The 11,335-nt window shown below is 32.1% G+C and overlaps 1 protein-coding gene across 5 annotated transcripts in view; it reads right to left on the bottom strand.

Annotated features, from left to right (window-relative positions):
- Positions 1-1,633: 1,633 nt before the first annotated feature.
- The window catches only part of LOC126756968 (uncharacterized), a 43,349-nt gene continuing 33,647 nt past the window's right edge, over positions 1,634-11,335 (bottom strand). For 3 of the 5 annotated variants that reach the window (XM_050470519.1, XM_050470502.1, XM_050470524.1), the window contains exons 5-15: positions 10,947-11,070; positions 10,727-10,864; positions 10,473-10,610; positions 9,817-9,905; positions 9,619-9,746; positions 9,099-9,218; positions 8,865-9,010; positions 8,539-8,746; positions 8,011-8,435; positions 6,789-6,986; positions 1,634-6,726 (exon numbers count right to left, since the gene is read on the bottom strand). In XM_050470519.1, coding sequence (XP_050326476.1) covers positions 6,596-6,726; positions 6,789-6,986; positions 8,011-8,435; positions 8,539-8,746; positions 8,865-9,010; positions 9,099-9,218; positions 9,619-9,746; positions 9,817-9,905; positions 10,473-10,610; positions 10,727-10,864; positions 10,947-11,070 — 1,845 coding nt within the window. In that variant the 3' untranslated portion in view covers positions 1,634-6,595. The remainder of the gene's footprint in view (positions 6,727-6,788; positions 6,987-8,010; positions 8,436-8,538; positions 8,747-8,864; positions 9,011-9,098; positions 9,219-9,618; positions 9,747-9,816; positions 9,906-10,472; positions 10,611-10,726; positions 10,865-10,946; positions 11,071-11,335) is intronic. The other 2 variants (XM_050470511.1, XM_050470530.1) reach the window with 1 other exon arrangement.

Genomic DNA, 11,335 nt, shown 5'->3' with positions numbered 1-11,335 from the left:
CCAAAACAAATTATATTCCTAAAGTTAGGTAAGTCTTTGGCTAGTCTTCAAACTTGTATGCGGTGGAACACTACACCTTTTCTATTGATCAATTCTTTCCTCTTTTGTTTAAGTTCGCTCAATTTGTTCAGCTGATCACAATACACTTAACCGTGGTATTGTCAAGCAAAATCAGAAAATAAGCTATCCATTTGAAATTCCACCAAATATGCATCATAACCTTTTCTTACTGACTATCGGCCTTCGAAGTGGTTTGATCCGGTTCATCTTTTTTAGACCATGGTTTCTTGCGCTTAACTTTCTTGCAACCAACCCATTTCGTCGATAGTAACAATTCGCTTCAAAAACGGATCCCTTCTTTGACGTTTAATAAGCTAATCGTAGCCGTTAATGCGACGAAGCAAATTTCGTTTTGTAAGAACATGTGGAACCCATGTCAAGCTTCGAAATTAATTCTCAACGTTTCATGTGCTTGTGAAAGGTCACGTTATATAAATTTAACCTCAGCAATCGACCATATTTCGAGTTTTTATTCGACGATTTGCATCGACCAAAAACTTTATTTTATCCAAATCGGCTGCGAGAGTCTTTCCTGGATATGGTGCATTATCTAGACCTTAATTGCCGGAACGAGATTTTGAAAACCAATTTTGGCATTGGCGTTCGGTCAACACATCTTCTCTGTATATATCACATTCACCCTTATGATAGTAAAATAGTAAAATATGCCGAAAATGCCGTTTTCGATCTTCCATGTTCGATAAGGCACCAAAGAACAACTATTTCAAAAAATTTACGAACTTTTAAGTTCTTCAAAAACATAAAGGAAAAGCGATTAAGTGCGAAGTTGGCTGCGAAAAATTTGAATAAGAACAGCTGTTGTTCTCAAATGAAATTACTTAGTGAACAACCCAATATTATTGCTTTTTCATAGTAGTTTATTGTTCCACTTGAAGATACTACAAAACCTCCGTACCGTTACATTGAAAAACCATTATTTTTAGTGATTTCAGTTTTTTTTATTTTCTTCGTCGATGTTAAATGTACATACCACACATGCATACACATATACAATATGTATGTATGTAGCAGTATTTCAGTTAAATCATGTTTTCTAAGTATGTAAATGAACAAAAATGTAAAGTAAAAAATGTGTGCATACATACCAACCGTTTTGTTTAAATGTGCTTACAAGCATACATACATATTTATATATATATATATATATATATATATACTAAACACTAATTTTGTTTAAGCGATAATCTATTTAATTATAATCTCTAGTCCTATATCACCGCACAATTGTCTTAAACTTTTAAATTGTATCATATAACTAGACTTATACGAGTACATTTGTGCCTACCCAATGCACATGCACACACACATACACATACATATGTATGTATATATGAATTTTCATTTGCATATCCAACAGCGAGCCCAGCTACTATGTATGTACATATATGGGTTATGTAACATGTTTGTCTAATTGCCTTGCCTTTCCGTACAAATTTATATGCTTTACTATATATCATACATATGTATGTGTGTGTGTATGCGCTTATGTACATTTTAATTAGTCGAAATAAAAAGAGGACACTCGGTTCAAACCACGTTAGTTGCTCATCAGTTTCGTATTTGCTATCGCTTTACATACTTTGCAAAATCTTGTTATTCTTCTTCTTCTCTTTTTATTCATCATAGCTTTACTTTACATTTTTGTAAAATTTATTTGTATCCATATTATAAAGTTAATTATTATTTATAACTTACAATTAACTCCAATTATGAGCTACATATGTCTGTATATATAATATGCAAGTGTGATTGTGTCTGTGTTTGTGTGTTTTATATACAATCGTGTACATGCGTTTTGTAAGTACAAGTATGTATTAATCATACTATGTTTTAATTTTCTTGTAATTATAAATACGTACATACATATATTTTTATGAAACCAATGGAATTTTCGTGTTATTTGTTTTTTTTACTTTTTTACTCTCAACTCATTTTTAACATCTCATATCAATAATTTCCCGCTTTTTATTTTCATCACATGAAATGTATGTGAATTCTGTGAGAAATTAGACGCATGCTTGTATTTGTGTTTACTAGTTTTATTCAATGGCTGCACACATCAATTTGAAACGCCGCGGTTTTCCTTTATTGCTTAACAAACCAATAATTTTGCACATGTGAAATTGTTTTTAGTATTATTATAATCATTATTTATAATATTTACAAGACTTATACTGTCTACTTAATGTAAATATGTGTGAGTCAGCACATAAAATTATTGTAAACACATACATTTCAATTATACATGGAGGAAGAATTTTAAAGTATTGAAATGCTATTAATTAAAAAAAATATACCGTTTGATAAAAACTAGCAATTCATTAAAGGAAACATTGAAAAAGTATTTAAAAACAAAAATTCTAAAGACATCTGTGATATTGAAAGCGTTTTTTTGCAAAACTTGTTATATAATATTTTCTTCTTTTTTATGTCTTCAAATATTAAAAAAAACTTAAGAAAAATTGTTTTCAGTTGAAATCGTTATAAAAATATTTAAAAATAATTTTTCGGTTTAAATTATTATAAAAATATTTACAAAACCAAGTTTTTTTTTAAAACTTAGTAATTAAAATTGACATATTTTATTATGTAAATGTTCATATTTTATTTAAATGATACAAGTTTCTATATTCGGATTATTCTATTAACAAAAATTATAAAAATATTTATTCAAAAGTTACACATATACATACATATTTATCACTAACCCAAAAACTTTCGCAACTGTCTGGTCAACTGTAATTCAAAAACAAAACTTGAAGCATACCCTTAGGCGCTAATTGGGCTACTATAACTGAAAAACAAAATTTCAAGCATATGCCAAGGCGCAAATAGCGTAAATACAATATAACTAAATCAATATTACCATTTTTGCACTTTTAATTGTTATTACTGCAAAGATAAATACCAAAAAAAAGCACTTTACTACAAAAAAGGTCCACCTCAGCTTAAAGTTTCAATTTTTTTTTTTGTTTCTAAAAGGTTGAGTAATCTTACTCATACATAAATACATATATATGTATGTGTTGTAGGATGTAAGTATGTACTCTAATTGCATGTTTTAGGAATATAATTTCTGCTGCGAAGGCTTTTTAGTATAAAAAAAGGACATTGAAGATTAAAAAAATATCATAAAAATAAGAACTATCGTAAATAGTGAAACAGAAAAACATATTGAAACTAAACCATATTGAAGTTAAATCATTGATTCTTACAGAACCAATAACTGTTGAAAGTGTTATACTACTGTGATCAAATTTTTACAAGTTTCATTTACCGTTTCGAATAAGCCAAATTGGCGATTACATCGAAGAAATGACTCCGACCAGGGCAAAATGTTGATTTCGATATGCTACTGTGATCAAATTGAAAGGTGAATTTTGTCCATTTCATCTCCTTCAATGCAATCCCCTCGTGCTACAACACACTTATGCTAACGAATTTTCCAGTCATCATAGTACTTTGAAAAATCCTCCGTCGTGATGGCCATCAGAGCCTTCTTCGATTCAGCTTTTTATATCCGCAATTGAGTCAAAACGGTGTCCCCGGAGTGGTCATGTGAATTTGCTGAATAGCCAGAAGTTACACGAAGGTAAATCAGGCGAATGCGGTGGTTGCGGCACGATATTAGTTGAAAATGTGTCGAAATGATCACGAATACCCAATGCAGTATGAGATGGTGCATTATCGCACTTCTTTGTTCAATAAATTCAGAAAATAGTAAAAATCGAAGAATTCACTTCTAGAACGTCACAAAACGACGCGTATTTCAAATACTATTAAATATTTTGACGTAAAACTTAGCATAGATGTCACTAACAGTACTACCAACTTACAGAAAAAAAATTTACCGATTCGAAAAACCCACGAAGTATGAATTAAAAAATCACCTTTAAATCACAATAGTATATGTACTTTATATAAGAAAGTTATAGTTCAATTCAAATATTTTTTTTTTTTTTTGATGGGGACTGCATAAATGCAGATGTAAAACAATGCGATGACTAAACATTAGACAATGCAAAGTTAATAAACTAGATTAATGAAGTATAACATTAGGGGCATGAGGGCCTTAAAGAGTTAAGCAGGCTTTACAATTAAGAAATGACGGAAATACTTCGACAAAACACTTGAAAACTTGCAATAGCGAACAATTCAAATATATTATTTATGTATGAGTAAGGAAAGTATACGAGTCTGAAAAGTTTTAGAAATTTCTAGCTTTCGTCATTAGCGATGGCAGGCAACATTGGAGTTCATCAAAGAATGATGAAATTACTGCATTAAAAATAATTTAATTAACATTTCAATGCAATCTTAATTAAAAATAATATTGAAATTTCTTATTTCAGATACGATACGGAAAAAATTAAACATCATTTTTAATCCTAAATACCAGATCAAAAAACGAAAAATATTTAATCTCATAACCGGATTGAAAATGAAAAAAAATTAATCCGAAACACCGTATTGAAAAATAAAATCCGAACACTGAATTGAAAAAAAGAATTAACCCCGAATACCACGCTGATCAGATACGGTATAGAAAAAATTAAAAAAAAAAACATTTTATAATCCTAAATACCGGATTAAAAACGAAAAAAATTGTATTCAAAATACCGAATTGAAGAATAAAAAATTTAGACCCGAACACTGGATTAAAAACAAAATTATTAATCTCCAAAACCGGAGTGAGAAATCAAATTATATTTAATCAATTTTTCAGTGAACTTTTTAATTCTAAAATAAAATTTTCAATTTTTAGTTCCGATTTTGAGATAAAATTTTCAAATTTGAATAAAAAGCCGAATAAAAATAATCAATTACTAAACCTTTCGCGTTTTTTGGATTTATCAAATCATTGATCACACTTTTATATATAAATACCAAATTATTGGCGCAATTTTATTTTTATGATTTTTATGATCTAAGCAAATTCAGTATAAAAACAAACAAATAAAGAATATTTAATAGCTATGTATGTGCATTTGTCAATGTAAAAGAGGATATCATACATATACACACAAACAATGAATATAAGAAGTGCTGCACTTATACATATGCATATGTACATACAGACAAGCGCACGTGAAGTACACGTGCACATTGTGCTATGTCTGTATATATATACGTAGTTAAAATTGCATACAAAATTTCTTTAATTCTTTTTTTTTTTTAATACAGAAGCTTTAAGCTTACATTCGTATATATGTACTTATCAATATACATAATTATATAATATTTAAGAAACTATTAATTTTACAATAAATACAAATTATTCGCTCGTTTATGTTTCATGCCTTACATACAAATGTATGCGCATGTATATACAGTTTCTACAGTTATATAAAATTATAATTATAGTAATTATAGTTATGTATGTATGTAATTAGCATGTGCTGCAACAAGTCACCACCCTATACATACATACATATATACATACAGCTACTTAATTGGTAAACAAGCACGCAACCATCGATAAGCTTCACACACTGCAATCACATAACTATTAGGGCATAACTAACATTCGTTCTTACATACCTACGTAGCTTTTGTATGTTCGTCTTCATGTGTAATTGTCTTTCATTTTTGCACGTCTACTTGTTGTACATATGCATAAGTAACGGCTATTTACCGCCCCCCGCTAAACACTTTTCACTTTTGCGAACACTTATGCGTAACTAAGGCTCTATTGCAAACCATTTATGTATTTATCTAAAACTACGCTTAGTTCAGTTGTGTCTTAAAATTACGATTTCTTAGGTTAACTAATTGAAAATATGCTCATTTTATTATTTACAAAGTCCATTTTTATATGTATAATAAGTTTTCTTCCATATATTATAAATGACATTCATATCCATACAAACCAACATTATATGTATGTATGTATTTACAACATATTTTCTCTTTGCTCCTTTATGCTTCTGTATGTGTGTGTGTGCGATAACATATGCGTACGCATGCGCGTTTCGTTCGTTCGTTCATAATAAGTGTGGGCGTTACTATGAATGCTAAGTCTTATTCAAAAGGTATACATTAGTCCAACATTCAGTACCCGATCGATATTTGTAGGCTGTCGCTCTTATCACGTATCGTTTTCAGTTGCAGACAAGTGAGTCTTTCGTGCGATAATTCGGGTTCTGCATTAAAATATTAACTGTCTTACATGCATACACAGCCATAGATATACAAACATGTATGTATGTATGAATGAATGTATGTAGATAGCACAGAAAACCATTGCTATTTGATAAACTTACACCGACGTACATACACACATACATGTGTAAAGACATATGTATATGCACATATGCACCTACATAATTCCATACTGACATATTATATTTAACTACTTGTTTGTGTGTGTGTATATCTAAAATTTTCATTTAATATTTGTCAATTAAACTTGATGTGCTTTTTGCAGCTTAAACGGAAGAGCGCCACCTTTAGTATTTTCTCCGGGCATTTCATTGTCCTTCGTTGATCTTCTTCAATTACCGTTGCAAATTCATCATCTTCGATTTTTCACATTGTTCATTATATTCACCACCAACAACAACCCGTACAGCACTGCGGCCAGTTTGATGAGCTCGGCGCTGGGTCGTATTTGTATCGCGGCGGAACCAGTTTCTCCACATTTTCCTGCGTAAAAATAAGAATTATTAAGAGAATAATATATAAATAGCATTTTGAGTCAAACATACCGAAAACAGTTAGATTGGCCACCAAATGATGATCGGGTGGTTTTTGTGTGCCGCGATAACAAGCATCGCCGATAACCAGTTTGGCCGCTGTGCCTTCAGTTGGGCGATAACTCAGACATACGCCATGTTTGGTGCCTTTATGTCGTGCGATAATATACACAGTGCCATTCTCAGACCACGATCCGTGACAAGAGTACTCTTTAAAGAAAACGAATATGAAATTGAAAGGGAAAAAAAGAAACGTTAACTTTGACTGCACCAAAGCTGTAATACCTCTCACAAGTGCAATTTTTATGGCATGAAGAAGCATCAAAAGATCTTAGAAGATTTAGAAGTTAGTCCGAGTAATAGTTTCGGATATACAGCGGAATACATCGGAAATAGCGCCACAATGAGTTTAAGGGGTCAGTAGGGTAAAAACGCGTTTTTCTCAAACACACACTTTTTTAAACTGGCGGACATGATTTCGGTCGAACTACTCAACCGATTTGCTTAATTTTTAAATGTTCACAAAACGCCTGGCTATCGTCCCTATATTTTTTATAATTTATTGACAATGTTATGACAAAATGTATGTTAAAAAACATGGGGAAAAATTAAAAAAAAAGGTTAATTACTTTTTTATTTATCAACATTTTTTCATGATTTTAGTAGGGACGTACTTTTTAAGAATAAATTGGGTTTTTGTGTTTCATCCAAACATGAGAAATCGTGTCCGCCAGTGAAAAAACGCATCTCATTCACCCAGCCATTTCTCCGACAAATGTCATCAAAAAATTCCGAAAAAATTTATTTATACACTCCACGACATACATACCTCATGATATGTGAAAAAAGTTCTATTGTAGAATAAAAGCTTCTATGAAAAAAAATGCCAAAAAACAGGTCAGATTACCCTACTGACCACTTAAAATATTTTCTTTCCAAAAATTTCAGAACCTTTTAACAAAGGTTAATAGTGTATATTTGTAACAAAAAAAATTCTAAAAAAATATTTAATTTTTTGTATGAGAAAAAAATTGTTGAAAAAAGGCTGTTTTTACCCGAGGAAACCTATGTAACCCCCTAATATGCCATTCAAGGTTCAGGGTATGAAAAAGATCTCCTAAAGAGGAAATTGTATTTCACAGATAATTGAACCTTCGAATTCACAGATTTCATAAGTGTAACTAAATATAATAGCAGAAATTATAAGCACCTAACAAATACAGAGAGCACTTACCTTCGTCACCATCTTCATTGCACATTGGTCGCACATCAATAATATCCGGTTCGGTGCAGCCCACCCAGAGGCGTCGTTGTGCTTTGTAATTTGTTATGCAGCCCGGTGCATCACGACGATTACGTTGCCGATCCAAATCAATTGCATTCGTTGAATGTACGAAATCCACTGTTTTGCGTGACGATGCTTCGTCTACAGCCACTGAACGTTCGTCGCTTTTTACTGAACCATTTGGTCGTTGCAATTTGCTCTCCAATATATTCATATGCTCCAAAGTAGCCGTAGTGTTAACGATATTGCCAGAATTATTGTTGGCTGTTGTGGCTGTGGCGCGCCTATTCCGTCCCGGTTGGAGTGCACGCGCATTGGCATGCCACGCACCTTTATCCACTTTATCAGCATCGCGGAAAGTAAGTGTGGCTTGTCTGAAATAAATACAAAAGGAATTCAATATTTACGTATGTAAATAAATTTTTATAAATAGTATAAAACATACAATATACATACATGGAAAATCTGAGAACCTACCTTTTATTCGCATAACCGCCGCCATCAACTCCACTTGCCGTACCCGCTGCAACGACTAAATCGCTTTGGCTATGATGATGACCGTGAGTTAAATGAATTTTGTTGTTGTGATTACGTTTGTGACGCGTTGTCAAGTAAGGAGGCCCAATAGCGCCCCGCAAATTGAACAAACCCTCCATCGGACAAATTTGTGGATCCGGATTGCTGGCTGTAAATGTATACAACAATGATAAATGAATACCAAGGATGTAATACAGAATTTTTATATCAAATTAGCTGTATTACCGTTTCCAATAAGAAAATATGAATAATTTTTCATTTCTTACCTAGCAAAGTGATATATGGCATACGATTCACATCGAAATGATCCGGCGCACATGCATCCTCAAGCCGTGAAGCCTGTTTGCCCGTCTGAATTTCAATGACATGTGTGTCGCGGCGATAAAACATCATGCACATAAAGCCCGATTGACTATAAAAAAGAACATAATTTATTTATTATTACCATTTATACTGTAATACAATTGTTATATAAAACATAAGTGCGAAAATTGACTCACCATCCGGTTGTATAGTGCACCACAGCCATCATTTCAGTAGCCGTTTGCTTATTAATCTGCTCGCAGAGTGCTCGTGTCTCCATGAAACCATTTGGCTTAATAATATGTACAGAGCCGTCACTAGTGGGGTGCAAGGAAAATAATAAATATTAAATTTAATATTGCTATATATATTAATATATTTGTTACATTCATATTTCTTAAGTTTTGTGTTGCCGCAGCATAAACAATAATTACATTTCAAAAAAATTTACTTAAAAAACGCAAGCGCTAAATATTTTGGAATTCAAAAGCTATTTTTTTTAACTTTTTTTTATAAAAAAGATATTCTTTTTATTTAGCTTCAAATCCGTTATTTGGGAATAGTACGGAGTTACAAAAAACAAAGATATTGGATGACTTGTCTTTTTAATGCATTATTTGCCACCCTGAAAACAAGTAATCAGAACTCAAATTTCCTTAAATACCTTGGGCGCTTATGCATTTCCAACACATAATTTTGATTAACTTCGATACTTACTTGGGATGATAGTTGTAGACAGCATTGCCCATTAGAACATGCCAGTGTCGCGGCCCCTTGAACCATGCCGGGAAGTCACAACGTTCAGTGATCGGTGGTTTTCTCAGCGACATTATGCGTGAACCAACCTAAAAGCAAGTACAAAATTTTTCTTAAAAATTGTGCGAAAGTAAAATTTTCAACACGCCAAGTATGTACCTCTGCACTATCCAATCCATTGCAGGTGGCATCGCCAGATTGTGCTAATTTGTATTCGGCATCTTTTGCACTTACAGTGCTAAGACCACCTGAAATAAGGGAAATTTCGTCAAATATACTTATCTGTGCAACAAATCAAATTAATTTTATTAAATTTTTGGTTAACTGCTCTACGAAAAAGAAATAATTGGTTGAGTAAGGAAGCTTTAAATTTATTTAAAATTGACCAGTTAAGTATTTGTCTATTTGTCATGATATCTAGATCACTTAAAAACTTGCGGTATGCTAGCGAATTTAAATTATTTCTGAAAAATCTAATATTAAACCATATAAATAATCGAGTTCAAAGCTCTTTTGGAAATACTTGAAAACTACAAACTGTTGGTCTCCTTCGTAATTGGTTTACAAATATATGGTTTATAAATATGCATCTGATGCTGCATTTCCCAAACTTTATTTTTACTCCTTTTCTTCTTACCCTAAATTAATTTAGATAATAATCATTAAGTTAGCGTTCCAATACCTCTCACTTTGATTTTTCTCACACAAAAGTTGGCAAGAAGTTTGCAGCTCAATTTTAAGTTTTTCTTAAAAAACTAATACTTTATATTAATAGTTAGCAGACACTATAATAACCGTTATTTACTAAAACTTACCTAATAGTGATGAAATTTTCTCATAGACGAAGCAACGATAACGTTCTTCATTTGAAATTGCATGATGATGTGAAACCAAGCCGACAAGATAACGGGAGTTTCCATCCTTCCAGGTGGCCAAGCATGTTAGTTCTTCAACTATTGTAAAATAATTAGATATTAATTAAATAATAAAAATACATTTTTATATATATATTAGTATAAGACTGCTAGCATAATAAATTTTCAAAAATTAAAAACTAGGTTTTATATACCTGTGCTCTCGGTGCCTTGCACATCAGGACAAGCTTGGAAGCTGAGCAACAGGCGACTATCTTCAGTGCAGCTTTCGATATTCGAAACAGGACTCTTACATTCACCGTGTCCACGATTATAAGTGAATACAAAGGGTCCTAAAAAATGCATTGCAAATAACAAACATATGCGTTAGCTTAATATAGCGAATGCTTCTGAAAATATGTAGATCAAACTCACCCTTCAACGGACACTTGACCGGTTCGGCACTCTCGCGAAACAGCGAATACAGCAAAGCGTCACCGGGTATTTGATCGCAGAGATTCTGTAACGTTTCACGGCCCTTGCAAAAGTCTGGGGGACATAATTTTTGGAAGACCACAACAAAGTGTAGCGATTAATGCACATTTTTTCACAAAATAACAAGCAATACAGATTTCATTATGCCAAACGGTGTTAGTAAAGAAGCACACACACACTAAGTTATATATTGATAGTTGAGTTAGCAATAAAAGAAGTTAACTACGTTGGAAAGTTTAGAAACGATAATAGATAAATCAACAATAGTACTCATATTATAAGGTGGTGTTAGTGTGGTTTTTTTTGGGATCGAGCAAACGGCAAGCAAT

This window comes from Bactrocera neohumeralis, chromosome 2 (assembly GCF_024586455.1).
Source record: "Bactrocera neohumeralis isolate Rockhampton chromosome 2, APGP_CSIRO_Bneo_wtdbg2-racon-allhic-juicebox.fasta_v2, whole genome shotgun sequence".
NCBI lineage: Eukaryota > Metazoa > Arthropoda > Insecta > Diptera > Tephritidae > Bactrocera > Bactrocera neohumeralis.
Note: the sequence above shows the minus strand (reverse complement) of the source record. Positions and strands in the feature narration are given on the sequence as shown.